This window comes from Oncorhynchus gorbuscha, linkage group LG18 (assembly GCF_021184085.1).
Source record: "Oncorhynchus gorbuscha isolate QuinsamMale2020 ecotype Even-year linkage group LG18, OgorEven_v1.0, whole genome shotgun sequence".
NCBI lineage: Eukaryota > Metazoa > Chordata > Actinopteri > Salmoniformes > Salmonidae > Oncorhynchus > Oncorhynchus gorbuscha.
The window spans coordinates 82,324,324-82,352,060 of record NC_060190.1 but is presented as its reverse complement, the minus strand read 5'-3'; the positions used below and the strand labels follow the sequence as shown (position 1 = coordinate 82,352,060).

Sequence of the window (27,737 nt, the reverse complement as noted above, 5' to 3'; positions counted from 1 at the left end):
CCCCCCCCCCCCAGACACTAGCCTTAACCCCCTCCCCCAGACACTAGCCTTAACCCCCTCCCCCAGACACTAGCCTCAACCCCCTCCCCCCAGACACTAGCCTCAACCCCCCCCCCAGACACTAGCCTTAACCCCCTCCCCCAGACACTAGCCTCAACTCCCCCTCCCCCCAGACACTAGCCTCAACTCCCCCTCCCCCCAGACACTAGCCTCAACCCCCCCCTCCCCCCAGACACTAGCCTCAACCCCCCCCCCCCCCCCCCAGACACTAGCCTCAACCCCCCCCCCCAGACACTAGCCTCAACCCCCTCCCCCAGACACTAGCCTCAACCCCCTCCCCCCAGACACTAGCCTCAACCCCCTCCCCCAGACACTAGCCTCAACCCCCCTCCCCCCAGACACTAGCCTCAACCCCCTCCCCCAGACACTAGCCTTAACCCCCTCCCCCCAGACACTAGCCTCAACCCCCTCCCCCAGACACTAGCCTCAACTCCCCCTCCCCCCAGACACTAGCCTCAACCCCCCTCCCCCAGACACTAGTCTCAACCCCCTCCCTCCCCCAGACACTAGTCTCAACCCCCTCCCCCCCAGACACTAGTCTCAACCCCCTCCCCCCCCAGACACTAGCCTCAACCCCCCCCCCAGACACTAGCCTCAACCCCCCCAGACACTAGCCTCAACCCCCCCCCCAGACACTAGCCTCAACCCCCCAGACACTAGCCTCAACCCCCCTCCCCCAGACACTAGCCTCAACCCCCAGACACTAGCCTCAACCCCCCCCCCCCAGACACTAGCCTCAACCCCCTCCCCCAGACACTAGCCTCAACCCCCCTCCCCCCAGACACTAGCCTCAACCCCCCCTCCCCCCAGACACTAGCCTCAACCCCCCCTCCCCCAGACACTAGACTCAACCCCCCCCCCCCCAGACACTAGACTCAACCCCCCCCCCCCCCGACACTAGCCTCAACCCCCTCCCCCCAGACACTAGCCTTAACCCCCCCCCCCAGACACTAGCCTTAACCCCCCCCCCCCCAGACACTAGCCTTAACCCCCTCCCCCCAGACACTAGCCTTAACCCCCTCCCCCCCCCAGACACTAGCCTTAACCCCCTCACCCCAGACACTAGCCTCAACCCCCTCCCCCCAGACACTAGCCTCAACCCCCTCCCCCCCCAGACACTAGCCTTAATCCCCCTCCCCCCAGACACTAGCCTTAACCCCCTCACCCCAGACACTAGCCTCAACCCCCTCACCCCAGACACTAGCCTCAACCCCCCCCCCCCCCCCCCAGACACTAGCCTCAACCCCCCCCCCCCCCCCCCCCAGACACTAGCCTCAACCCCCCTCCCCCCCCAGACACTAGCCTCAACCCCCCCCCCAGACACTAGCCCCAACCCCCCCCCCCCAGACACTAGCCTCAACCCCCTCCCCCCAGACACTAGCCTCAGACACTAGCCTCAACCCCCCCCCCTCCCCCCAGACACTAGCCTCAACCCCCCCCCCCCCAGACACTAGCCCAACCCCCCCAGACACTAGCGTTAAACCCTTACCTATCTCCCCCTAAGATGAGTGTGTTATTGAGGAATAGACAGGGAGAGGGGCTGAGGTGTTCTGGGGTGGTGTCCACTGATTAATTGGTATGGCCGATTTAATTAGGGACGATTTCAAGTTTTCATAACAATCGGTATTTTGCGGCGCCGATTTCCGTTTTTTAAATATTTTTTATATATATATTTATTTATTTTTATCTGTTATTTAACGAGGCAAGTCGGTTAAGAACAAATTCTTATTTTCAATGACGGCCTGGGAACAATGGGTTAACTGGTCTAGGAACAGTGGGTTAACTGGTCTAGGAACAGTGGGTTAACCAGCCTAGGAACAGTGGGTTAACTGCCTTGTTCAGGGGCAGAACGACAGATTATTACCTTGTCAGCTCAGGGGTTCCAGTCTTGCAACCGCACAGTTAACTAGTCCAACGCTCTAACCATTGCACTCCACGAGTAGCCTGCCTGTTACGCGAACGTAGTAGACGCCAAGGTAAATTGCTAGCTAGCATTAAACTTATCATATCAATCATAATCACTACTTACTACTAATCCAGTTTAGCAGGCAATATCAACCAGGTGAAATTGTCATTTCTCTTGCGTTCATTGCACGCAGTCAGTGTATATGCAACAGTTTGGGCTGCCTGGCTTATTGCAAACTAATTTGCCAGAATCTCACGTAAATATGACCTACATTGGTTGTGTAATGTCACGGGTATATTTAGACTTAGGGATGCCCATCCGTTAGATAAAATACCGAACGGTTCCGTATTTCACTGAAATAATAAAAGTTTTGTTTTCGAAATGATAGTTTCCGGATTCGACCATATTAATGACCAAAGGCTCGTATTTCTGTGTGTTATTATGTTATTAAGTCTGATTTGATAGAGCAGTCTGACTGAGCAGCAGCAGGCCCGTAATAAACAACACTTTTGTGCGTTTCGCCAGCAGCTCTTCTCAAGCACAGCGCTGTTTATGACTTCAAGCCTATCAGCCTAATGGCTGGTGTAACCAATGTGAAATGGCTAGCTAGTTAGCTGGGTGTGCGCTAATACTGTTTCAAACGTCACTCCCTTTTAGATTTGGAGTAGTTATTCCCCTTGCGCTGCAAGGGCCGCTGCTTTGTGGAGCGATGGGTAACGATGCTTCGAGTGTGGCTGTTGTCGATGTGTTCCTGTTTCGAGCCCAGGGAGGAGAGGGACGGAAGCTATACTGTTACACTGGCAATACTATAGTGCCTATAAGAACATCCAATAGTCAAAGGTTAATGAAATACAAATGGTATAGAGGGAAATAGTCCTGTAAATACTATATTAACTTCAACCTAAAACCTCTTACCTTGGAATATTGAAGTCTCATGTTAAAAGAAACCAACTTTCATATGTTCTCATGTTCTGAGCAAGGAACTGAAACGTTAGCTTTCTTACATGGCACTTATTACTTTCTTCTCCAACACTTTGTTTTTGTATTATTTAAACCAAATTGAACATGTTTCATTATTTATTTATCTGGGGTGTTGTTGGTTGAGTCCGGACAAAGAGAGGAGGTCTGGGGTGGTGTTGGTTGAGTCCGGACAAAGAGAGAGGAGGTCTGGGATGGGTTGAGTCCGGACAAAGAGAGGGGAGTTCTGGGGGGTGGGTTGAGTCAGGACAAAGAGAGAGGAGGTCTGGGGTGGGTTGAGTCAGGACAAAGAGAGAGGAGGTCTGGGGTGGGTTGAGTCAGGACAAAGAGAGGGAGTTCTGGGGGTGGGTTGAGTCAGGACAAAGAGAGGGGAGTTCTGGGGGTGGGTTGAGTCAGGACAAAGAGAGAGGAGGTCTGGGGTGGGTTGAGTCAGGACAAAGAGAGGGGAGTTCTGGGGTGGGTTGAGTCAGGACAAAGAGAGGAGTTCTGGGGTGGGTTGAGTCAGGACAAAGAGAGAGGAGGTCTGGGGTGGGTTGAGTCAGGACAAAGAGAGAGGAGGTCTGGGGTGGGTTGAGTCAGGACAAAGAGAGAGGTCTGGGGTGGGTTGAGTCAGGACAAAGAGAGAGGAGGTCTGGGGTGGGTTGAGTCAGGACAAAGAGAGAGGAGGTCTGGGGTGGGTTGAGTCAGGACAAAGAGAGGGGAGTTCTGGGGGGTGGGTTGAGTCAGGACAAAGAGAGAGGAGTTCTGGGGTGGGTTGAGTCAGGACAAAGAGAGAGGAGGTCTGGGGTGGGTTGAGTCAGGACAAAGAGAGAGGAGGTCTGGGGTGGGTTGAGTCAGGACAAAGAGAGGGGAGTTCTGGGGTGGGTTGAGTCAGGACAAAGAGAGGAGTTCTGGGGTGGGTTGAGTCAGGACAAAGAGAGAGGAGGTCTGGGGTGGGTTGAGTCAGGACAAAGAGAGAGGAGGTCTGGGGTGGGTTGAGTCAGGACAAAGAGAGAGGAGGTCTGGGGTGGGTTGAGTCAGGACAAAGAGAGAGGAGGTCTGGGATGGGTTGAGTCAGGACAAAGAGAGAGGAGGTCTGGGGTGGGTTGAGTCAGGACAAAGAGAGAGGTCTGGGGTGGGTTGAGTCAGGACAAAGAGAGAGGAGTTCTGGGATGGGTTGAGTCAGGACAAAGAGAGGGGAGTTCTGGGGTGGGTTGAGTCAGGACAAAGAGGGTTCTGGGGTGGGTTGAGAGGGGAGTTCTGGGGTGGTGTTGAGTCAGGACAAAGAGAGGGGAGTTCTGGGGGGTGGGTTGAGTCAGGACAAAGAGAGGAGTTCTGGGGTGGGTTGAGTCAGGACAAAGAGAGAGGAGGTCTGGGGTGGGTTGAGTCAGGACAAAGAGAGAGGAGGTCTGGGGTGGGTTGAGTCAGGACAAAGAGAGAGGAGGTCTGGGGTGGGTTGAGTCAGGACAAAGAGAGAGGTCTGGGGTGGGTTGAGTCAGGACAAAGAGAGAGGAGGTCTGGGGTGGGTTGAGTCAGGACAAAGAGAGAGGAGGTCTGGGGTGGGTTGAGTCGGGACAAAGAGAGGGGAGTTCTGGGATGGGTTGAGTCAGGACGAAGAGAGGGGAGTTCTGGGGTGGGTTGAGTCAGGACAAAGAGAGGGGAGTTCTGGGGTGGGTTGAGTCAGGACAAGAAGCGATGGGAGTTCTGGGGGGTGGGTTGAGTCAGGACAAAGAGAGGGGAGTTCTGGGGTGGTGTTGGTTGAGTCAGGACAAAGAGAGGGGAGGTCTGGGGTGGTGTTGGTTGAGTCAGGACAAAGAGAGGGGAGGTCTGGGGTGGGTTGAGTCAGGACAAAGAGAGGGGAGTTCTGGGGTGGGTTGAGTCAGGACAAAGAGAGGGGAGTTCTGGGATGGGTTGAGTCAGGACAAAGAGAGGGGAGTTCTGGGGTGGGTTGAGTCAGGACAAAGAGAGGGGAGTTCTGGGGTGGGTTGAGTCAGGACAAAGAGAGGGGAGTTCTGGGGTGGTGTTGGTTGAGTCAGGACAAAGAGAGGGGAGTTCTGGGGGGTGGGTTGAGTCAGGACAAAGAGAGGAGTTCTGGGGTGGGTTGAGTCAGGACAAAGAGAGAGGAGGTCTGGGGTGGGTTGAGTCAGGACAAAGAGAGAGGAGGTCTGGGGTGGGTTGAGTCAGGACAAAGAGAGAGGAGGTCTGGGATGGGTTGAGTCAGGACAAAGAGAGAGGAGGTCTGGGGTGGGTTGAGTCAGGACAAAGAGAGAGGTCTGGGGTGGGTTGAGTCAGGACAAAGAGAGAGGAGTTCTGGGATGGGTTGAGTCAGGACAAAGAGAGGGGAGTTCTGGGGTGGGTTGAGTCAGGACAAAGAGAGGGGAGTTCTGGGGTGGTGTTGGTTGAGTCAGGACAAAGAGAGGGGAGTTCTGGGGGGTGGGTTGAGTCAGGACAAAGAGAGGAGTTCTGGGGTGGGTTGAGTCAGGACAAAGAGAGAGGAGGTCTGGGGTGGGTTGAGTCAGGACAAAGAGAGAGGAGGTCTGGGGTGGGTTGAGTCAGGACAAAGAGAGAGGAGGTCTGGGGTGGGTTGAGTCAGGACAAAGAGAGAGGAGGTCTGGGGTGGGTTGAGTCAGGACAAAGAGAGAGGAGGTCTGGGGTGGGTTGAGTCGGGACAAAGAGAGGGGAGTTCTGGGATGGGTTGAGTCAGGACGAAGAGAGGGGAGTTCTGGGGTGGGTTGAGTCAGGACGAAGAGAGGGGAGTTCTGGGGTGGGTTGAGTCAGGACGAAGCGATGGGAGTTCTGGGGGGTGGGTTGAGTCAGGACAAAGAGAGGGGAGTTCTGGGGTGGTGTTGGTTGAGTCAGGACAAAGAGAGGGGAGGTCTGGGGTGGTGTTGGTTGAGTCAGGACAAAGAGAGGGGAGGTCTGGGGTGGGTTGAGTCAGGACAAAGAGAGGGGAGTTCTGGGGTGGGTTGAGTCAGGACAAAGAGAGGGGAGTTCTGGGATGGGTTGAGTCAGGACAAAGAGAGGGGAGTTCTGGGGTGGGTTGAGTCAGGACAAAGAGAGGGGAGTTCTGGGGTGGGTTGAGTCAGGACAAAGAGAGGGAGTTCTGGGGGTGTTGGTTGAGTCAGGACAAAGAGAGGGAGTTCTGGGGGTGGGTTGAGTCAGGACAAAGAGAGGAGTTCTGGGGTGGGTTGAGTCAGGACAAAGAGAGAGGAGGTCTGGGGTGGGTTGAGTCAGGACAAAGAGAGAGGAGGTCTGGGGTGGGTTGAGTCAGGACAAAGAGAGAGGAGGTCTGGGGTGGGTTGAGTCAGGACAAAGAGAGAGGTCTGGGGTGGGTTGAGTCAGGACAAAGAGAGAGGAGGTCTGGGGTGGGTTGAGTCAGGACAAAGAGAGAGGAGGTCTGGGGTGGGTTGAGTCGGGACAAAGAGAGGGGAGTTCTGGGATGGGTTGAGTCAGGACGAAGAGAGGGGAGTTCTGGGGTGGGTTGAGTCAGGACGAAGAGAGGGGAGTTCTGGGGTGGGTTGAGTCAGGACGAAGAGAGGGGAGTTCTGGGGTGGGTTGAGTCAGGACAAAGAGATGGGAGTTCTGGGGGGTGGGTTGAGTCAGGACAAAGAGAGGGGAGTTCTGGGGTGGTGTTGGTTGAGTCAGGACAAAGAGAGGGGAGTTCTGGGGTGGGTTGAGTCAGGACAAAGAGAGGGGAGTTCTGGGGTGGGTTGAGTCAGGACAAAGAGAGGAGTTCTGGGGTGGGTTGAGTCAGGACAAAGAGAGAGGAGGTCTGGGGTGGGTTGAGTCAGGACAAAGGGAGAGGAGGTCTGGGGTGGGTTGAGTCAGGACAAAGAGAGAGGAGGTCTGGGGTGGGTTGAGTCAGGACAAAGAGAGAGGAGGTCTGGGGTGGGTTGAGTCAGGACAAAGAGAGAGGTCTGGGGTGGGTTGAGTCAGGACAAAGAGAGAGGAGGTCTGGGGTGGGTTGAGTCAGGACAAAGGGAGAGGAGGTCTGGGGTGGGTTGAGTCAGGACAAAGAGAGGGGAGTTCTGGGGTGGGTTGAGTCAGGACAAAGAGAGAGGAGGTCTGGGGTGGGTTGAGTCAGGACAAAGAGAGGGAGGTCTGGGGTGGGTTGAGTCAGGACAAAGAGAGGGGAGTTCTGGGGTGGGTTGAGTCAGGACAAAGAGAGAGGAGGTCTGGGGTGGGTTGAGTCAGGACAAAGAGAGAGGAGGTCTGGGGTGGGTTGAGTCAGGACAAAGAGAGGGGAGGTCTGGGGTGGGTTGAGTCAGGACAAAGAGAGGGGAGTTCTGGGGTGGGTTGAGTCAGGACAAAGAGAGGGGAGTTCTGGGGTGGGTTGAGTCAGGACAAAGAGAGAGGAGGTCTGGGGTGGGTTGAGTCAGGACAAAGAGAGGGGAGTTCTGGGGTGGGTTGAGTCAGGACGAAGAGAGGGGAGTTCTGGGGTGGGTTGAGTCAGGACAAAGAGAGGGGAGTTCTGGGGGGTGGGTTGAGTCAGGACAAAGAGAGGGGAGTTCTGGGGTGGTGTTGGTTGAGTCAGGACAAAGAGAGAGGAGTTATGGGGTGGGTTGAGTCAGGACAAAGAGAGAGGTCTGGGGTGGTGTTGAGTCAGGACAAAGAGAGAGGAGGTCTGGGGTGGGTTGAGTCAGGACAAAGAGAGAGGAGGTCTGGGGTGGGTTGAGTCAGGACAAAGAGAGGGGAGTTCTGGGGTGGGTTGAGTCAGGACAAAGAGAGGGGTCTGGGGTGGGTTGAGTCAGGACAAAGAGAGGGGAGTTCTGGGGTGGGTTGAGTCAGGACAAAGAGAGGGGAGTTCTGGGGTGGGTTGAGTCAGGACAAAGAGAGGGGAGTTCTGGGGTGGGTTGAGTCAGGACAAAGAGAGGGAGTTCTGGGGTGGGTTGAGTCAGGACAAAGAGAGAGGAGGTCTGGGGTGGGTTGAGTCAGGACAAAGAGAGGAGTTCTGGGGTGGGTTGAGTCAGGACAAAGAGAGGGAGGTCTGGGGTGGGTTGAGTCAGGACAAAGGGAGAGGAGGTCTGGGGTGGGTTGAGTCAGGACAAAGAGAGGGGAGTTCTGGGGTGGGTTGAGTCAGGACAAAGAGAGAGGAGGTCTGGGGTGGGTTGAGTCAGGACAAAGGGAGAGGAGGTCTGGGGTGGGTTGAGTCAGGACAAAGAGAGAGGTCTGGGGTGGGTTGAGTCAGGACAAAGTGAGAGGAGGTCTGGGATGGGTTGATTCAGGACAAAGAGAGAGGAGGTCTGGGATGGGTTGATTCAGGACAAAGAGAGAGGAGGTCTGGGATGGGTTGAGTCAGGACGAAGAGAGGGGAGTTCTGGGGTGGGTTGAGTCAGGACGAAGAGAGGGGAGTTCTGGGGTGGGTTGAGTCAGGACAAGAGAGGGGAGTTCTGGGGTGGGTTGAGTCAGGACAAAGAGAGGAGTTCTGGGGGTGGGTTGAGTCAGGACAAAGAGAGGGGAGTTCTGGGGTGGGTTGAGTCAGGACAAAGAGAGGAGGTCTGGGGTGGGTTGAGTCAGGACAAAGAGAGGGAGTTCTGGGGTGGGTTGAGTCAGGACAAAGAGAGAGGTCTGGGGTGGGTTGAGTCAGGACAAAGAGAGAGGTCTGGGGTGGGTTGAGTCAGGACAAAGAGAGAGGAGGTCTGGGATGGGTTGAGTCAGGACAAAGAGAGAGGAGGTCTGGGGTGGGTTGAGTCAGGACAAAGAGAGAGGTCTGGGGTGGGTTGAGTCAGGACAAAGAGAGAGGAGTTCTGGGATGGGTTGAGTCAGGACAAAGAGAGGGGAGTTCTGGGGTGGGTTGAGTCAGGACAAAGAGAGGGGAGTTCTGGGGTGGTGTTGGTTGAGTCAGGACAAAGAGAGGGGAGTTCTGGGGGGTGGGTTGAGTCAGGACAAAGAGAGGAGTTCTGGGGTGGGTTGAGTCAGGACAAAGAGAGAGGAGGTCTGGGGTGGGTTGAGTCAGGACAAAGAGAGAGGAGGTCTGGGGTGGGTTGAGTCAGGACAAAGAGAGAGGTCTGGGGTGGGTTGAGTCAGGACAAAGAGAGGGAGGTCTGGGGTGGGTTGAGTCAGGACAAAGAGAGAGGAGGTCTGGGGTGGGTTGAGTCGGGACAAAGAGAGGGGAGTTCTGGGATGGGTTGAGTCAGGACGAAGAGAGGGGAGTTCTGGGGTGGGTTGAGTCAGGACGAAGAGAGGGGAGTTCTGGGGTGGGTTGAGTCAGGACGAAGAGAGGGGAGTTCTGGGGTGGGTTGAGTCAGGACAAAGCGATGGGAGTTCTGGGGGGTGGGTTGAGTCAGGACAAAGAGAGGGGAGTTCTGGGGTGGTGTTGGTTGAGTCAGGACAAAGAGAGGGGAGTTCTGGGGTGGTGTTGGTTGAGTCAGGACAAAGAGAGGGGAGGTCTGGGGTGGGTTGAGTCAGGACAAAGAGATGGGAGTTCTGGGGGGTGGGTTGAGTCAGGACAAAGAGAGGGGAGTTCTGGGGTGGGTTGAGTCAGGACAAAGAGAGAGGAGTTCTGGGATGGGTTGAGTCAGGACAAAGAGAGGGGTGTTCTGGGGTGGGTTGAGTCAGGACAAAGAGAGGGAGTTCTGGGGTGGTGTTGGTTGAGTCAGGACAAAGAGAGGGGAGTTCTGGGGGTGGGTTGAGTCAGGACAAAGAGAGGAGTTCTGGGGTGGGTTGAGTCAGGACAAAGAGAGAGGAGGTCTGGGGTGGGTTGAGTCAGGACAAAGAGAGGAGGTCTGGGGTGGGTTGAGTCAGGACAAAGAGAGAGAGGTCTGGGGTGGGTTGAGTCAGGACAAAGAGAGGAGGTCTGGGGTGGGTTGAGTCAGGACAAAGAGAGGGGAGTTCTGGGATGGGTTGAGTCAGGACAAAGAGAGAGGAGGTCTGGGGTGGGTTGAGTCAGGACAAAGGGAGAGGAGGTCTGGGGTGGGTTGAGTCAGGACAAAGAGAGGGGAGGTCTGGGGTGGGTTGAGTCAGGACAAAGAGAGGGGAGGTCTGGGGTGGGTTGAGTCAGGACAAAGAGAGAGGAGGTCTGGGGTGGGTTGAGTCAGGACAAAGAGAGGGAGTTCTGGGGGTGGGTTGAGTCAGGACAAAGAGAGGGGAGTTCTGGGGGGTGGGTTGAGTCAGGACAAAGAGAGGGAGTTCTGGGGGGTGGGTTGAGTCAGGACAAAGAGAGGGGAGTTCTGGGGTGGGTTGAGTCAGGACAAAGAGAGAGGTCTGGGGTGGGTTGAGTCAGGACAAAGAGAGGGGAGTTCTGGGGTGGGTTGAGTCAGGACAAAGAGAGAGGAGGTCTGGGGTGGGTTGAGTCAGGACAAAGAGAGAGGAGGTCTGGGGTGGGTTGAGTCAGGACAAAGAGAGAGGAGGTCTGGGGTGGGTTGAGTCAGGACAAAGAGAGAGGAGGTCTGGGGTGGGTTGAGTCAGGACAAAGAGAGAGGAGGTCTGGGGTGGGTTGAGTCAGGACAAAGAGAGAGGAGGTCTGGGGTGGGTTGAGTCAGGACAAAGGGAGAGGAGGTCTGGGGTGGGTTGAGTCAGGACAAAGAGAGGGGAGTTCTGGGGTGGGTTGAGTCAGGACAAAGAGAGAGGAGGTCTGGGGTGGGTTGAGTCAGGACAAAGAGAGGGAGGTCTGGGGTGGGTTGAGTCAGGACAAAGAGAGGGAGTTCTGGGGTGGGTTGAGTCAGGACAAAGAGAGAGGAGGTCTGGGGTGGGTTGAGTCAGGACAAAGAGAGAGGAGTTCTGGGGTGGGTTGAGTCAGGACAAAGAGAGAGGAGGTCTGGGGTGGGTTGAGTCAGGACAAAGAGAGGGGAGTTCTGGGGTGGGTTGAGTCAGGACAAAGAGAGGGAGGTCTGGGGTGGGTTGAGTCAGGACGAAGAGAGGGGAGTTCTGGGGTGGGTTGAGTCAGGACAAAGAGAGGGGAGTTCTGGGGTGGGTTGAGTCAGGACAAAGGGGGGAGTTCTGGGGGTGGGTTGAGTCAGGACAAAGAGAGAGGAGTTCTGGGGTGGTGTTGGTTGAGTCAGGACAAAGAGAGGGGAGTTCTGGGGTGGGTTGAGTCAGGACAAAGAGAGAGGTCTGGGGTGGTGTTGAGTCAGGACAAAGAGAGAGGAGGTCTGGGGTGGGTTGAGTCAGGACAAAGAGAGGGAGGTCTGGGGTGGGTTGAGTCAGGACAAAGAGAGAGGAGGTCTGGGGTGGGTTGAGTCAGGACAAAGAGAGGGAGTTCTGGGGTGGGTTGAGTCAGGACAAAGAGAGGGGAGTTCTGGGGTGGGTTGAGTCAGGACAAAGAGAGGGGAGTTCTGGGGTGGGTTGAGTCAGGACAAAGAGAGGGGTCTGGGGTGGGTTGAGTCAGGACAAAGAGAGGGGAGTTCTTGGGTGGGTTGAGTCAGGACAAAGAGAGGGGAGTTCTGGGGTGGGTTGAGTCAGGACAAAGAGAGAGGAGGTCTGGGGTGGGTTGAGTCAGGACAAAGAGAGAGGTCTGGGGTGGGTTGAGTCAGGACAAAGAGAGAGGAGTTCTGGGGTGGGTTGAGTCAGGACAAAGAGAGAGGTCTGGGGTGGGTTGAGTCAGGACAAAGGGAGAGGAGGTCTGGGGTGGGTTGAGTCAGGACAAAGAGGGGAGTTCTGGGGTGGGTTGAGTCAGGACAAAGAGAGAGGAGGTCTGGGGTGGGTTGAGTCAGGACAAAGGGAGAGGAGGTCTGGGGTGGGTTGAGTCAGGACAAAGAGAGAGGTCTGGGGTGGGTTGAGTCAGGACAAAGAGAGAGGAGGTCTGGGATGGGTTGAGTCAGGACAAAGAGAGAGGAGGTCTGGGATGGGTTGAGTCAGGACAAAGAGAGGGGAGTTCTGGGATGGGTTGAGTCAGGACGAAGAGAGGGGAGTTCTGGGGTGGGTTGAGTCAGGACGAAGAGAGGGGAGTTCTGGGGTGGGTTGAGTCAGGACGAAGAGAGGGGAGTTCTGGGGTGGGTTGAGTCAGGACGAAGAGAGGGGAGTTCTGGGGTGGGTTGAGTCAGGACAAAGAGAGGGGAGTTCTGGGGGGTGGGTTGAGTCAGGACAAAGAGAGGGGAGTTCTGGGGTGGGTTGAGTCAGGACAAAGAGAGAGGAGGTCTGGGGTGGGTTGAGTCAGGACAAAGAGAGGGGAGTTCTGGGGTGGGTTGAGTCAGGACAAAGAGAGAGGTCTGGGGTGGGTTGAGTCAGGACAAAGAGAGAGGTCTGGGGTGGGTTGAGTCAGGACAAAGAGAGGTCTGGGGTGGTGTTGAGTCAGGACAGAGAGAGGAGGTCTGGGGTGGGTTGAGTCAGGACAAAGAGAGAGGAGGTCTGGGAGGGGTTGAGTCAGGACAAAGAGAGGGGAGTTCTGGGGTGGGTTGAGTCAGGACAAAGAGAGGTCTGGGGTGGGTTGAGTCAGGACAAAGAGAGAGGAGGTCTGGGGTGGGTTGAGTCAGGACAAAGAGAGAGGAGGTCTGGGGTGGGTTGAGTCAGGACAAAGAGAGAGGAGGTCTGGGGTGGGTTGAGTCAGGACAAAGAGAGAGGAGGTCTGGGGTGGGTTGAGTCAGGACAAAGAGAGGGGAGTTCTGGGGGGTGGGTTGAGTCAGGACAAAGAGAGAGGAGGTCTGGGGTGGGTTGAGTCAGGACAAAGAGAGAGGTGGTCTGGGGTGGGTTGAGTCAGGACAAAGAGAGAGGTCTGGGGTGGGTTGAGTCAGGACAAAGAGAGAGGAGTTCTGGGGTGGTGTTTTGTTTGAGTCAGGACAAAGTTACTCTGATGTGGAATCATTCTTGCCCATAACTTATCCGTGTGTGTCTTCCTCCCGTCAGGTGCTGGTCTGAGTGGTCGTCAGATGCATCGTACCCAGGGTGTGTTCAACCACACAGAGGACTATGTTCTGCTGCCTGATGAGAGAACCATCTCTCTATGCTGCTGGGACTCCCGATCTGCAGAGAGGAAGAACCTTCTGTCCCTGGGTCACAACAACATAGTCCGCTGTATCGTCCACTCCCCCACCAACCCAGGGTTCATGACCTGTAGTGATGACTTCAGGGCCCGCTTCTGGTACAGACGTACTACCACCGACTGAGACCCCTCTGTTGTACCTCTGACCCCTCTGTACCAACACACTACCACAGAGCCCAAACAAAATCCCTCGCCACTGAGGAAGCCCCCATTGACGACGACTCCACAGCCAAACCGCTCCTTACCTGACACTGAACAGCATCGGGGTCCTGCAGCCTCAGACGTTACAACAAACCGTGTCTGAGTTGACTACCCTGCCTCCATCTTGGACTGGATTTCAGTGGCGCTAGTGGAGTCTTTCTGATGACTCTGTAATGGCTTGTCATGACTGTAGTACCCAGGTATGACAGCCAGGCGGCCGTGTTTGACCAGTGAGTTTCTATCTGGGCCTGGTTTCACCATGGTGGGGAGCCATGTTGGTAGAGAACACAGCTGATTGGCTGGCTGATTACATGAACAGCGTTGTTGGGAATAGTAATCATTAACTAATCTTCTAGATATTTTGAAGACCGTGAGCAACATGCTCATTAATACGTTTCTTTAATCTTTTGATAAAACAACTCCGTCGTTGAGTTTGTGGTTTTCCCCTTTTTTTGTTTTTGTCTTTCTGATGTTACACATTTTTATTAAAACATTGAAGAAAATAAGTTTTCCTGTCAGTTCTTTGACTTGAAATTAGTCTTGAATCTTAGACTTAAATGTTCTAAGTATAAAGTTAAACGTTCTATAGTATAGAAATATGCACTGTTGTTCTATAGCACGCCTGGTAATTATTTTCCATGGAGGGCCACATTAGAATGTATTTTTGCCCAGAATCGCGCGGCAGGTAGCCTAGTGGTTAGAGAATGGACTAGTAACCGAAAGATCGAGTCCCCGAGCTGACATGGTACAAATCTTTTGTTCTGCCCCTGAACAAGGCAGTTAACCCACTGTTCCTAGGCTGGTTAACCCACTGTTCCTAGGCTAGTTAACCCATTGTTCCTAGGCTAGTTAACCCATTGTTCCTAGGCTAGTTAACCCACTGTTCCTAGGCTAGTTAACCCACTGTTCCTAGGCTAGTTAACCCACTGTTCCTAGGCTAGTTAACCCACTGTTCCTAGGCTAGTTAACCCACTGTTCCTAGGCTAGTTAACCCACTGTTCCTAGGCTGGTTAACCCACTGTTCCTAGGCTGGTTAACCCACTGTTCCTAGGCTGGTTAACCCACTGTTCCTAGGCTAGTTAACCCACTGTTCCTAGGCTGGTTAACCCACTGTTCCTAGGCTGGTTTAACCCATTGTTCCTAGGCTAGTTAACCCACTGTTCCTAGGCTAGTTAACCCACTGTTCCTAGGCTAGTTAACCCACTGTTCCTAGGCTAGTTAACCCACTGTTCCTAGGCTGGTTAACCCACTGTTCCTAGGCTGGTTAACCCACTGTTCCTAGGCTGGTTAACCCACTGTTCCTAGGCTGGTTAACTCACTGTTCCTAGGCTGGTTAACCCACTGTTCCTAGGCTGGTTAACCCACTGTTCCTAGGCTGGTTAACCCACTGTTCCTAGGCTAGTTAACCCACTGTTCCTAGGCTAGTTAACCCACTGTTCCTAGGCCAGTTAACCCACTGTTCCTAGGCCAGTTAACCCACTGTTCCTAGGCTAGTTAACCCACTGTTCCTAGGCTAGTTAACCCACTGTTCCTAGGCCGTCATTGTTATTTTCAATGTGTTCTTAACTAACTTGCCTCGTTAAATAAAAATACATTTAAAAAATCATATTACAGGATTATACATCATGTGTATGACTGTGACAGATATATCTACTGTAAATCACGTCCAGATATGCTACTTATTTGACTTTTTAACATTACATTTACATTTAAGTCATTTAGCAGACGCTCTTAACATGCACAGAAATAAACCATGTTCTCCTTTTGGTAGGTATTTATTATTAAACATGCAATGAACTACATGGGAGGCAAAGTACACTGTGCATTCAGCACCACGGACAGAACTCATGTTAACGGGTTGGTATGCACAAAAACACAGGAGAGAGAGAAGCTCAACATTACATTTAAACTACTCAATCAGTGTGAGGTGTTAAGTCTCTGATGGGCATTGACTAGAGCAGTGAAGGCAGGTATAGTTTCTGAAACTGCTCAGGATTACTGAGAGGTGAGTCGGTAAGAGATGATCTGTGCCTTGACTTATGTTTCATCACTGAAAATGTCTTCACATACATAGGTTGACCCAAACAGTACAAACATCTTCTGAGCATGACTCCTAATCTTTGGAAAGCTTTGTTCATCGAGAGACTCATAGAACCTTGTCAGTGACATTGTTTTGAATAGTTCTCCAATCACTGCATCAGACTGAAGATCGATCAGCTCAAGTTGCAGGTCAGTGGGAGCGTGATCCACATTGAAGGTGAAAGGAGAGGAAACAGTAGGAGTGTTATCCACGTTGAAGGTGAAAGGAGAGGAAACAGTAGGAGTGTTATCCACATTGAAGGTGAAAGGAGAGAACAGTAGGAGTGTTATCCACATTGAAGGTGAAAGGAGAGGAAACAGTAGGAGTGTTATCCACATTGAAGGTGAAAGGAGAGGAAACAGGAGTGTTATCCACATTGAAGGTGAAAGGAGAGGAAACAGTAGGAGTGTTATCAACATTGAAGGTGAAAGGAGAGGAAACAGTAGGAGTGTTATCCACATTGAAGGTGAAAGGAGAGGAAACAGTAGGAGAGTTATCCACATTGAAGGTGAAAGGAGAGGAAACAGTAGGAGTGTTATCCACGTTGAAGGTGAAAGGAGAGGAAACAGGAGTGTTATCCACGTTGAAGGTGAAAGGAGAGGAAACAGTAGGAGTGTTATCCACATTGAAGGTGAAAGGAGAGGAAACAGGAGTGTTATCCACGTTGAAGGTGAAAGGAGAGGAAACAGTAGGAGTGTTATCCACATTGAAGGTGAAAGGAAACAGTGGGAGTGTTATCAACATTGAAGGTGAAAGGAGAGGAAACAGTAGGAGCGTTATCCACATTGAAGGTGAAAGGAGAGGAAACAGTAGGAGCGTTATCCACATTGAAGGTGAAAGGAGAGGAAACAGTGGGAGTGTTATCCACATTGAAGGTGAAAGGAGAGGAAACAGTAGGAGCGTTATCCACATTGAAGGTGAAAGGAGAGGAAACAGTAGGAGTGTTATCCACATTGAAGGTGAAAGGAGAGGAAACAGTGGGAGAGTTATCCACATTGAAGGTGAAAGGAGAGGAAACAGTAGGAGCGAACAGACTAGTAGTGTCATCTGATAGGGAACAGACTAGTAGTGTCATCTGATAGGGAACAGACTAGTAGTGTTATCTGATAGGGAACAGACTAGTAGTGTCATCTGATAGGGAACAGACTAGTAGTGTCATCTGATAGGGAACAGACTAGTAGTGTCATCTGATAGGGAACAGACTAGTAGTGTTATCTGATAGGGAACAGACTAGTAGTGTCATCTGATAGGGAACAGACTAGTAGTGTTATCTGATAGGGAACAGACTAGTAGTGTCATCTGATAGAGAACAGACTAGTAGTGTCATCTGATAGGGAACAGACTAGTGGTGTCATCTGATAGGGAACAGACTAGTAGTGTCATCTGATAGGGAACAGACTAGTAGTGTCATCTGATAGGGAACAGACTAGTAGTGTTATCTGATAGGGAACAGACTAGTAGTGTCATCTGATAGGGAACAGACTAGTAGTGTCATCTGATAGGGAACAGACTAGTAGTGTCATCTGATAGGGAACAGACTAGTAGTGTCATCTGATAGGGAACAGACTAGTAGTGTCATCTGATAGGGAACAGACTAGTGGTGTCATCTGATAGGGAACAGACTAGTAGTGTCATCTGATAGGGAACAGACTAGTAGTGTCATCTGATAGGGAACAGACTAGTAGTGTCATCTGATAGGGAACAGACTAGTAGTGTTATCTGATAGGGAACAGACTAGTAGTGTCATCTGATAGGGAACAGACTAGTAGTGTCAGAAGGAGATTGTTGTCATCTACTTGATGGGTCAGGAGGAGTAATTTTCCCTTGAAGGCTTTGACAAGGCTGGGCCTCACCCTGTGCCCTTATAGGCTGTACATCTGATGTGCAAAAAGGCCCTTCCCTTGTAGTCTGGAATTCAGTTCATTCATGAGGACCATGATGTCCACGGTGAAGGAAAAATCAGCCAACCATTCTTCATCTTGCAGTTGAGGGAAATCCACATATTTTCTTTTCATTTGCAAAAACTCTGCAATCTCCCACTTCAGGTCCCACATCCTTTAAAGCACCTTCCCCAAACTCAGCCATCTCAGACTTCAGGTCCCAAACCCTGCTAAGCACCTTCCCATATCACGTTTGTGTGGTACGGGAGATCTCCATGACCCGACTCTGTCTCTTCCAACAGTGAGACAAACTGCCTGTGGTTTTAAGATTTTGCTCTTATAAAGTTTACCACTTTAGTGACTGTATCCACAACATGGCTCATTTTCAGAACACCTCCTGATGAATAATGCCGTGCAGGAAAATCACTTTCTGATCTGGGTTCAGCTCAGCTACTTGATCATGTATCCTCTTCCAAAGGACAATGTTTTTTCCTGTCAAGTTTGGGCCCCCATCAGTGGTCCCACTGGATAACTTTTCAAAACTCAGTCCCAGCTTTGCCACAAACTTATTAACCTCCTCCAATCAACATTTCCCTGTGGTGGTGCTCTTCATTGACTGCACTGAAGCAAGCTCCTCTGTCATTTCAAAGTGTAGGGTTACGCCTCGTAAAGAATATCAACAACTGAGCCGTGTCACGTGCATCCCTGCTCTCATCCAGGGTCAAGGAGAAATACATGAAATCCTTTACCTCGTCTTTCAACTGTTGTTCCGTGTCACTGTTCGTCTCGACAGAAACATTTTCAAACGGCTCTTTCTTGTTGTGGCAAATTATTGCTGCAGAGTCAATTAAACATTCTTTAATGAATTCGCCCTCAGTGAATAGCTTGCTATGTTGAGCAATTTTGCGGGGCATTACATAGCTAGCTCTCGCAATTCCGTCGTTTGCTGAATGCAGTTTTGTGAAAAGTCCTTGCTGCTTTTGCAACTGAAATCAACTCTCTCTCTGCACTCGCCCTCTGCTCAGAAGACCTATTCCTGTATTTCTCTGCACTCGCCCTCTGCTCAGAAGACCTATTCCTGTATTTCTCTGCACTCGCCCTCTGCTCAGAAGACCTATTCTGCTCACTCGAAAGACCTATTCCTGTATTTCTCTGCACTCGCCCTCTGCTCAGAAGACCTATTCCTGTATTTCTCTGCACTCGCCCTCTGCTCAGAAGACCTATTCCTGTATTTCACTGCACCGCCCTCTGCTCAGAAGACCTATTCCTGTATTTCTCTGACTCGCCCTCTGCTCAGAAGACCTATTCCTGTATTTCTCTGCACTCGCCCTCTGCTCAGAAGACCTATTCCTGTATTTCTCTGCACCCTCTGCTCTATTCTGCTGCACATTACCCTCTGCTCAGAAGACCTATTCCTGTATTTCTCTGCACTCGCCCTCTGCTCAGAAGACCTTTCCTGTATTTCTCTGCACTCGCCCTCTGCTCAGAAGACCTATTCCTGTATTTCTCTGCACTCGCCCTCTGCTCAGAAGACCTATTCCTGTATTTCTCTGCACTCGCCCTCTGCTCAGAAGACCTATTCCTGTATTTCTCTGCACTCGCCCTCTGCTCAGAAGACCTATTCCTGTATTTCTCTGCTCAGAAGACCTATTCCTGTATTTCTCTGCACTCGCCCTCTGCTCAGAAGACCTATTCCTGTATTTCTCTGCACTCGCCCTCTGCTCAGAAGACCTATTCCTTTTCCAGGGATGCAAACTGCTGAGGGCCCAAAAAAGACCTATTCCTGTGACACTTTCTTTTCCAGGGATGCAACTGCTGAAACATGACACTAAATCCCTGCTAGGGGGAAATGCAGGTTTTAACTAATTAAACACAGAATATAATCTACATGATCAGTCTCTGTGTGTCAAATAAAAAGTGGTTCATGTGAACCGAACTCACAGCTAAAACAATGTAAAGAAAACAATCCAATGTTATTTGTTACCTAAACTTTACTGCAAATGACACAAGTCTTGAGAAAATACAATACACTAATATTGGAGTTACCAGCCTTTATAATAGAACGCTTGTGACCACACACACACACACATCTAAATGTGTCACGCCCTGGTCGAAGTATTATGTGTTTATCTTCATGTATTGGGTCAGGCCAGGGTGTGGCATGGGGTTTTGTATGTGGTGTGTATATAGTGGGATTGTAGCTAGTGGGGTGATCTAGCAAAGTCTATGGCTGTCTGAAGTGGTTCTCAATCAGAGGCAGGTGTTTATCGTTGTCTCTGATTGGGAACCATATTTAGGCAGCCATATTCTTTGAGTTTGTCGTGGGTGATTGTCCTTAGTGTCCTTGTTCCTGGCTATGTGTTAGTGTACACAAGTATAGGCTGGTTCGGTTTTCGTTACGTTTTTTGTAGTGTTTGTATTTAGATTCGTGTTACGTTTGTTTATTAAAACATGGATCGCAATCTACACGCTGCATTTTGGTCCGACTCTCCTTCACACCGTTACAAAATGTTGCACTTGGGGGGAAACCATCTTAAAGTAGAAATATAATGAAACAAACAGGCTTTCTATTGTTGCTCCATTATAGTGGCCACGATAGTCGACATCGATCAGGTGCACAAGGCTACATGTGTGCAAAAATAACATTCACTGAGTAAAAAAATGTAATAATCCCCCCCATTCACACACACACACACACACACGTGTTACTGTTAAGTTCAACATAACAAAAGCAATATCTTTGGGCTACACATTATTACATTGTACACTTTCTGTCTGTGCACATCTGTTCTACAACGTGCCAGCAGAGCATGAGACCCTTTGTTGGCATAATTGATCTCTTTCAGGCAGAGAGTAACACCTGACAACCCTTTTATCCACTGTATTGAAGAAGTGAGAAAGAGGGAACGTGTGTGTTGTTCCTTTCACCTCTATAGAGGCATCCAGCTTAAACCAGGTGAGGCTCCAGCTACACTTGGTCCCTGAATCCACCTGTTTAACAAGCAACTCCTCATTTTCACCTAATCCTCTCATTCTGAAAATTAACCACATAGTGTAGAGGGAAAACATTAGTTCACAGATAGTAGTTAGTTCGTTAGCTAACTATAACTAGTTAACATTTCACACAGTGCAGGGTCCAGTAAGCAACTAACACGTTATAACATTTACATTTACATTGAAGTCATTTAGCAGACGCTCTTATCCAGAGCGACTTACAAATTGGTGCATTCACCTTATGACATCCAGTGGAACAGTCACTTTACAATAGTGCATCTAAATCTTAAAGGGGGGGGGGGTGAGAGGGATTACTTATCCTATCCTAGGTATTCCTTAAAGAGGTGGGGTTTCAGGTGTCTCCGGAAGGTGGTGATTGACTCCGCTGTCCTGGCGTCGTGAGGGAGTTTGTTCCACCATTGGGGGGGCCAGAGCAGCGAACAGTTTTGACTGGGCTGAGCGGGAGCTGTACTTCCTCAGTGGTAGGGAGGCGAGCAGGCCAGAGGTGGATGAACGCAGTGCCCTTGTTTGGGTGTAGGGCCTGATCAGAGCCTGGAGGTACTGAGGTGCCGTTCCCCTCACAGCTCCGTAGGCAAGCACCATGGTCTTGTAGCGGATGCGAGCTTCAACTGGAAGCCAGTGGAGAGAACGGAGGAGCGGGGTGACGTGAGAGAACTTGGGAAGGTTGAACACCAGACGGGCTGCGGCGTTCTGGATGAGTTGTAGGGGTTTAATGGCACAGGCAGGGAGCCCAGCCAACAGCGAGTTGCAGTAATCCAGACGGGAGATGACAAGTGCCTGGATTAGGACCTGCGCCGCTTCCTGTGTGAGGCAGGGTCGTACTCTGCGGATGTTGTAGAGCATGAACCTACAGGAACGGGCCACCGCCTTGATGTTGGTTGAGAACGACAGGGTGTTGTCCAGGATCACGCCAAGGTTCTTAGCGCTCTGGGAGGAGGACACAATGGAGTTGTCAACCGTGATGGCGAGATCATGGAACGGGCAGTCCTTCCCGGGAGGAAGAGCAGCTCCGTCTTGCCGAGGTTCAGCTTGAGGTGGTGATCCGTCATCCACACTGATATGTCTGCCAGACATGCAGAGATGCGATTCGCCACCTGGTCATCAGAAGGGGGAAAGGAGAAGATTAATTGTGTGTCGTCTGCATAGCAATGATAGGAGAGACCATGTGAGGTTATGACAGAGCCAAGTGACTTGGTGTATAGCGAGAATAGGAGAGGGCCTAGAACAGAGCCCTGGGGGACACCAGTAGTGAGAGCGCGTGGTGAGGAGACAGATTCTCGCCACGCCACCTGGTAGGAGCGACCTGTCAGGTAGGACGCAATCCAAGCGTGGGCCGCGCCGGAGATGCCCAACTCAGAGAGGGTGGAGAGGAGGATCTGATGGTTCACAGTATCGAAGGCAGCCGATAGATCTAGAAGGATGAGAGCAGAGGAGAGAGAGTTAGCTTTAGCAGTGCGGAGCGCCTCCGTGATACAGAGGAGAGCAGTCTCAGTTGAATGACTAGTCTTGAAACCTGACTGATTTGGATCAAGAAGGTCATTCAGAGACAGATAGCGGGAGAGCTGGCCAAGGACGGCACGTTCAAGAGTTTTGGAGAGAAAAGAAAGAAGGGATACTGGTCTGTAATTGTTGACAACGGAGGGATCGAGTGTAGGTTTTTTCAGAAGGGGTGCAACTCTCGCTCTCTTGAAGACGGAAGGGACGTAGCCAGCGGTCAGGGATGAGTTGATGAGCGAGGTGAGGTAAGGGAGAAGGTCTCCGGAAATGGTCTGAAGAAGAGAGGAGGGGATAGGGTCAAGCGGGCAGGTTGTTGGGCGGCCGGCCGTCACAAGACGCGAGATTTCATCTGGAGAGAGAGGGGAGAAAGAGGTCAGAGCACAGGGTAGGGCAGTGTGAGCAGAACCAGCGGTGTCGTTTGACTTAGCAAACGAGGATCGGATGTCGTCGACCTTCTTTTCAAAATGGTTGACGAAGTCATCTGCAGAGAGGGAAGAGGGGGGGGGGGGATTCAGGAGGGAGGAGAAGGTGGCAAAGAGCTTCCTAGGGTTAGAGGCAGATGCTTGGAATTTAGAGTGGTAGAAAGTGGCTTTAGCAGCAGAGACAGAGGAGGAAAATGTAGAGAGGAGGGAGTGAAAGGATGCCAGGTCCGCAGGGAGGCGAGTTTTCCTCCATTTCCGCTCGGCTGCCCGGAGCCCTGTTCTGTGAGCTCGCAATGAGTCATCGAGCCACGGAGCGGGAGGGGGAGGACCGAGCCGGCCTGGAGGATAGGGGACATAGAGAGTCAAAGGATGCAGAGAGGGAGGAGAGGAGGGTTGAGGAGGCAGAATCAGGAGATAGGTTGGAGAAGGTTTGAGCAGAGGGAAGAGATGATAGGATGGAAGAGGAGAGAGTAGCGGGTGAGAGAGAGCGAAGGTTGGGACGGTGCGATACCATCCGAGTAGGGGCAGTGTGGGAGGTGTTGGATGAGAGCGAGAGGGAAAAGGATACAAGGTAGTGGTCGGAGACTTGGAGGGGAGTTGCAATGAGGTTAGTGGAAGAACAGCATCTAGTAAAGATGAGGTCGAGCGTATTGCCTGCCTTGTGAGTAGGGGGGGAAGGTGAGAGGGTGAGGTCAAAAGAGGAGAGGAGTGGAAAGAAGGAGGCAGAGAGGAATGAGTCAAAGGTAGACGTGGGGAGGTTAAAGGCGCCCAGAACTGTGAGAGGTGAGCTGTCCTCAGGAAAGGAGCTTATCAAGGCATCAAGCTCATTGATGAACTCTCCGAGGGAACCTGGAGGGCGATAAATGATAAGGATGTTAAGCTTGAAAGGGCTGGTAACTGTGACAGCATGGAATTCAAAGGAGGCAAGGAACGGCAAGGAGTCATATAATGCTACCAGTTAATACTATAGCGAATTGGTTCAGCTCATCTGATGTTGTAATGTTCGCTGTCTGACTTTATTTGCCAGCCAATTTTCTCACCATAAACTCAATTATTTGATCAGATGAGTAGGCTAATGGAAACATGTACATCGCCTTGGTCCGTACAATTGCCCTTATTTTAGCGCCCCAAAACGTAATACTTCCAGATCAACTGTAATGTTAATACCATTGTAAAGCACAATTTCTCCCCTTTCCAACAGAATCAATTACATGACCTAAACGCTGCCCGTTTCTGCATAATTCAAGCAGGCAATGAGCCCCGTCGGGTCTTTTTAAAAATGGCAGGTGGGGAAGCGAAACTAATGCGTGATAGTGAGAAGGAGAGATGTTGTGTAGGAGAATTGCTTTTTTATCCCCTCGATCTGTCCAACTTCTCAACTTATCGCCTCTAAAATGTAAATAAAACACTATAAAGAGTTTATATAATGTGTCATTACATAACTATTTGAAGGTTTGTGTCGAATTTGAATCGTGTTTTTAGGGCGGTGCTAAAGTGATCTTAGAAGTAAGCAATGATGAAGCAAAAAATGACTAGGTATCTCCCCTTACCCCGTCACTGTCCATTTCTTGTTTTTAAACGATGAGAGAAGTGCTACACCTGGAGGACAGAGATTGTCAGACAGAAATAGTTGCTTTATGCTGTACCTTACGACATGACACGTCTACATGTAACGGAGGGTCAGTTTTTTCAACTTTTCTCCAATACTATAGAGCCATTACCATGTCGATCAACTCTTGAATAGAAACCTAGTTCACACCCCAGATTTTGAAGTCAACACAGTCGCTACAGTCCCATTAGTTTTCTTTGTAGCCTTGCGGTTGCGCACATTTGTACAGAATGGGGTGAGTTTACATTAATGTTGCTCAGCATTTCTCTGGTTAGCTAACAGATCATTAGATCCAGCTACTATAGTAAGATACTTAACAACGCTAACAAAACTTATTCCACCATGCTTTCTCCCTCACCTCAAAATTTCCAAATGCCACTTGTTTTTTGGATACAGCTCATGAACTATGCTTTATCACCCCGGTCTCCGAGGTCAGGCTTCTCACCTACCGTTACCTCTCCGTTACCTTTCAGGGGACGTAACTGGTAAACTGCCTTTCCACTCTGTCTTTCCAGAGCGCCCTGATGCTGTAACCGGCACATCGGTTCTCTCTTCTCTCCTCAATCGGGTGCTTCATTCTGTCTTTTTGTATGTGAACGATTGGCTGAGCCTTGGATACAACCAGTATTGGTCCAAACGTATGGAAGGCCAAAAGGTTCAAATAGTGTTACCTAATACATGTCTTAACACTTGAAATTATAATTTTTTGTACATTTTTTTTTTTTGCCTGTCTAGTGTGTGATTAGAACGCTTGTTATGGTCATTTCTACACGCGTTCATAACACCTGTTCAATGTGCATTACACCTGTTAAACCTGTTCAGTGTTCATTGCACACGTTCATTACACCTGCGGAATACCTGGGGTACACTGTGGGGAATGGGAAAATACGCTCACAGGCAGAGAAGACCAGGGCAATTCAGGACTGGCCCCGACCCAGGACAAAGTGTGACGTTCGGTCCTTCTTGGGGATAACGGGATACTATCGCCGTTTCATCCCAGGATATGCAACCAACACCCTCACAAACCTCATCAAGAAAAACCTGCCAAACTGGGTAAAGTAGAAGGACGAGATGGAAGATGCCTTTTAATTTCTAAAAGATGGCCTGCGTTCTGATCGCGTCCTACAAGCTCCGGAATTCTCACAAGAGTTCATTGTGCAGGTAGACGCCTCGGATACGGGGCTCGGGACCATCCTAGCTCAGGGATCGGGAAGAGAAAGAGGCCTTAGCCATTAAGTGGGCCCTCGGTTATCTCCGGTTCTACCTACTGGGTCGTAGGTTTGCATTAGTTACTGACCATGCGCACCTCACGTGGATGGCTGGTAAGAGAAACAATAACAAGATAGTTTCTTGCTTTACAACCATTCTCTTTCCATGTCATCCACATGGCCGGATCGAGGAACTGGAACTCAGACACGCTGTCCCGACGCGACCAAGACAACCCTCCCTCCGGTTCGGTCCTGAGGGGGAAGGTATGAGGAAGGACCACCAGAGGGCAGGCTGGGCTCACGGATAGCAGCCCAACAAGGCATTTGAGACATGGTAACCAGAGGCAATTAAGCACAGCTGATGGTACTAATGTCTCTTTCCCCTACAAGAGAGAGGAGTGAACCAGCAGGGAAGGAGGGAAAAGAAAGTATAAGAGTGGTTGCTCCACCAAAGGAGAGGAGGTATCTTTTGGAAGGTGAGGAGAAGAAGATAAACTATCTCTGGAGAATGGCCACCAAGAGAGGGGAGCTAACCACGAACAACCATTAAGACGGTGACAAACCTGTGTTATAGTTTAAAGATAATCGTCTTGTGTTTCTGTGTCATCTAAAGAAGAAGCTGTATGTTTTTCATTGATTGTGTTGGAGTGTTTGTATTGTCAGAAATCTCTCTGTTATGCAGGTGAGTGAGGACCCAAAAGCGACTTAACAGAAACAGAGTTTATTCAAGTCCAAACAGAAAATGACAAATCCTGAATCCTTAACAGAAAATGTCCAAACAGGGAATAACAGAAATCCTCTAGTCTGTAGAGGGGAATAACAGGAGAAGCGGCCACAGACTGCAGGTCGCTTCGGGTAGGCGCAGGCCGTAGCTGACAGAGACACCTGCTCACACGCAGCATCTGATGAAGGCAAAAAACACGACAGGACGGAACAAGAACACAGTACAGCAAACAAGGATCCGACAAGGACAGAAGCGGAAACAGAGGGAGAAATAGGGACTTTAATCAGAGGGCAAAATAAGGGACAGGTGTGAAAGAGTAAACGAGGTAGTTAGGAGAATGAGGAACGGCTGGGAGCAGGAACGGAAGATAGGGAGAGAGAGAGAGAGGGATAGAGAGAGATAGAGAGAGGGAAAGAACCTAATAAGACCAGCAGGGGGAAACGAATAGAAGAGAAAGCACAGGGACAAGACATGACAATCTATGACAAAACATGACACTCTCAATAGAGAACTGTGTTCAATCAAGAGAACCTTTTCCTGACTCGTTTATTCCACCTTTCCGCTTTAGAGTGACACCAAATTACTTGGTCAGCTCACACATACCACAGATTCTCAATTGTATTGAGGTCTGGGATTTGACTAGGCCATTCCAAGACATTTCATTGTTTCCCCTTTAACCACTCGGCCTTTGCTTTAGCAGTATGCTTAGGGTCATTGTCCAGATAGACATGACCACGAGCCAGGCGGCCCAAACTGCTGCATACACCCTGACTCTGTTGCAAGAGAAGTGACACCATTTCCCTAGTTAAAATAAATTCATGTTAGCAGGCAATTTTAACTAAATATGCAGGTTTAAAAATATATACTTGTGTATTGATTTTAAGAAAGGCGTTGATGTTTATGGTTAGGTACACATTGGTGCAACCACTGCTTTTTTTAGCAAATGCGCTTGTTAAATAACCATTTGGCGAAGTAGTCTATGATTCAATGGTAAATTAACAGGCACCGCATCGATTATATGCAACGCAGGACAAGCTAGATAAACTAGTAATATCATCAACCATGTGTAGTTAACTAGTGATTATGTGGAGATTGATGATTTTTTTTATTGGATATGTTTGATATCAGTGACCAGATACAGATAGACATGACCACCTCAGTCACCAGATAGACATGACCACCTCAGTGACCAGATAGACATGACCACCTCAGTGACCAGATAGACATGACCACCTCAGTGACCAGATAGACATGACCACCTCAGTGACCAGATACAGATAGACATGACCACCTCAGTGACCAGATGACCACCTCAGTGACCAGATAGACATGACCACCTCAGTGACCAGATACAGATAGACATGACCACCTCAGTGACCAGATACAGACCACCTAGACATGACATGACCACCTCAGTGACCAGATATAGACATGACCACCTCAGTGACCAGATAGACATGACCACCTCAGTGACCAGATACAGATAGACATGACCACCTCAGTGACCAGATAGACATGACCACCTCAGTGACCAGATAGACATGACCACCTCAGTGACCAGATAGACATGACCACCTCAGTGACCAGATAGACATGACCACCTCAGTGACCAGATACTGATAGACATGACCACCTCAGTGACCAGATAGACACCTCAGTGACCAGATAGACATGACCACCTCAGTGACCAGATACAGATAGACATGACCACCTCAGTGACCAGATAGACATGACCACCTCAGTGACCAGATAGACATGACCACCTCAGTGACCAGATACAGATAGACATGACCACCTCAGTGACCAGATAGACATGACCACCTCAGTGACCAGATACAGATAGACATGACCACCTCAGTGACCAGATAGACATGACCACCTCAGTGACCAGATAGACATGACCACCTCAGTGACCAGATACAGATAGACATGACCACCTCAGTGACCAGATAGACATGACCACCTCAGTGACCAGATAGACATGACCACCTCAGTGACCAGATAGACATGACCACCTCAGTGACCAGATAGACATGACCACCTCAGTGACCAGATACAGATAGACATGACCACCTCAGTGACCAGATAGACATGACCACCTCAGTGACCAGATAGACATGACCACCTCAGTGACCAGATACAGATAGACATGACCACCTCAGTGACCAGATAGACATGACCACCTCAGTGACCAGATAGACATGACCACCTCAGTGACCAGATAGACATGACCACCTCAGTGACCAGATAGACATGACCACC

At 50.6% G+C, this 27,737-nt stretch overlaps 1 protein-coding gene across 2 annotated transcripts in view; it reads left to right on the top strand.

Moving 5' to 3' along the window:
• Positions 1 to 13,546, top strand: part of cstf1 (cleavage stimulation factor, 3' pre-RNA, subunit 1) — a 30,294-nt gene extending 16,748 nt beyond the window's left edge. For both annotated transcript variants that reach the window (XM_046311361.1, XM_046311362.1), the window contains exon 7: positions 12,704 to 13,546. In XM_046311361.1, coding sequence (XP_046167317.1) covers positions 12,704 to 12,963 — 260 coding nt within the window. In that variant the 3' untranslated portion in view covers positions 12,964 to 13,546. The remainder of the gene's footprint in view (positions 1 to 12,703) is intronic.
• Positions 13,547 to 27,737: the final 14,191 nt, after the last annotated feature.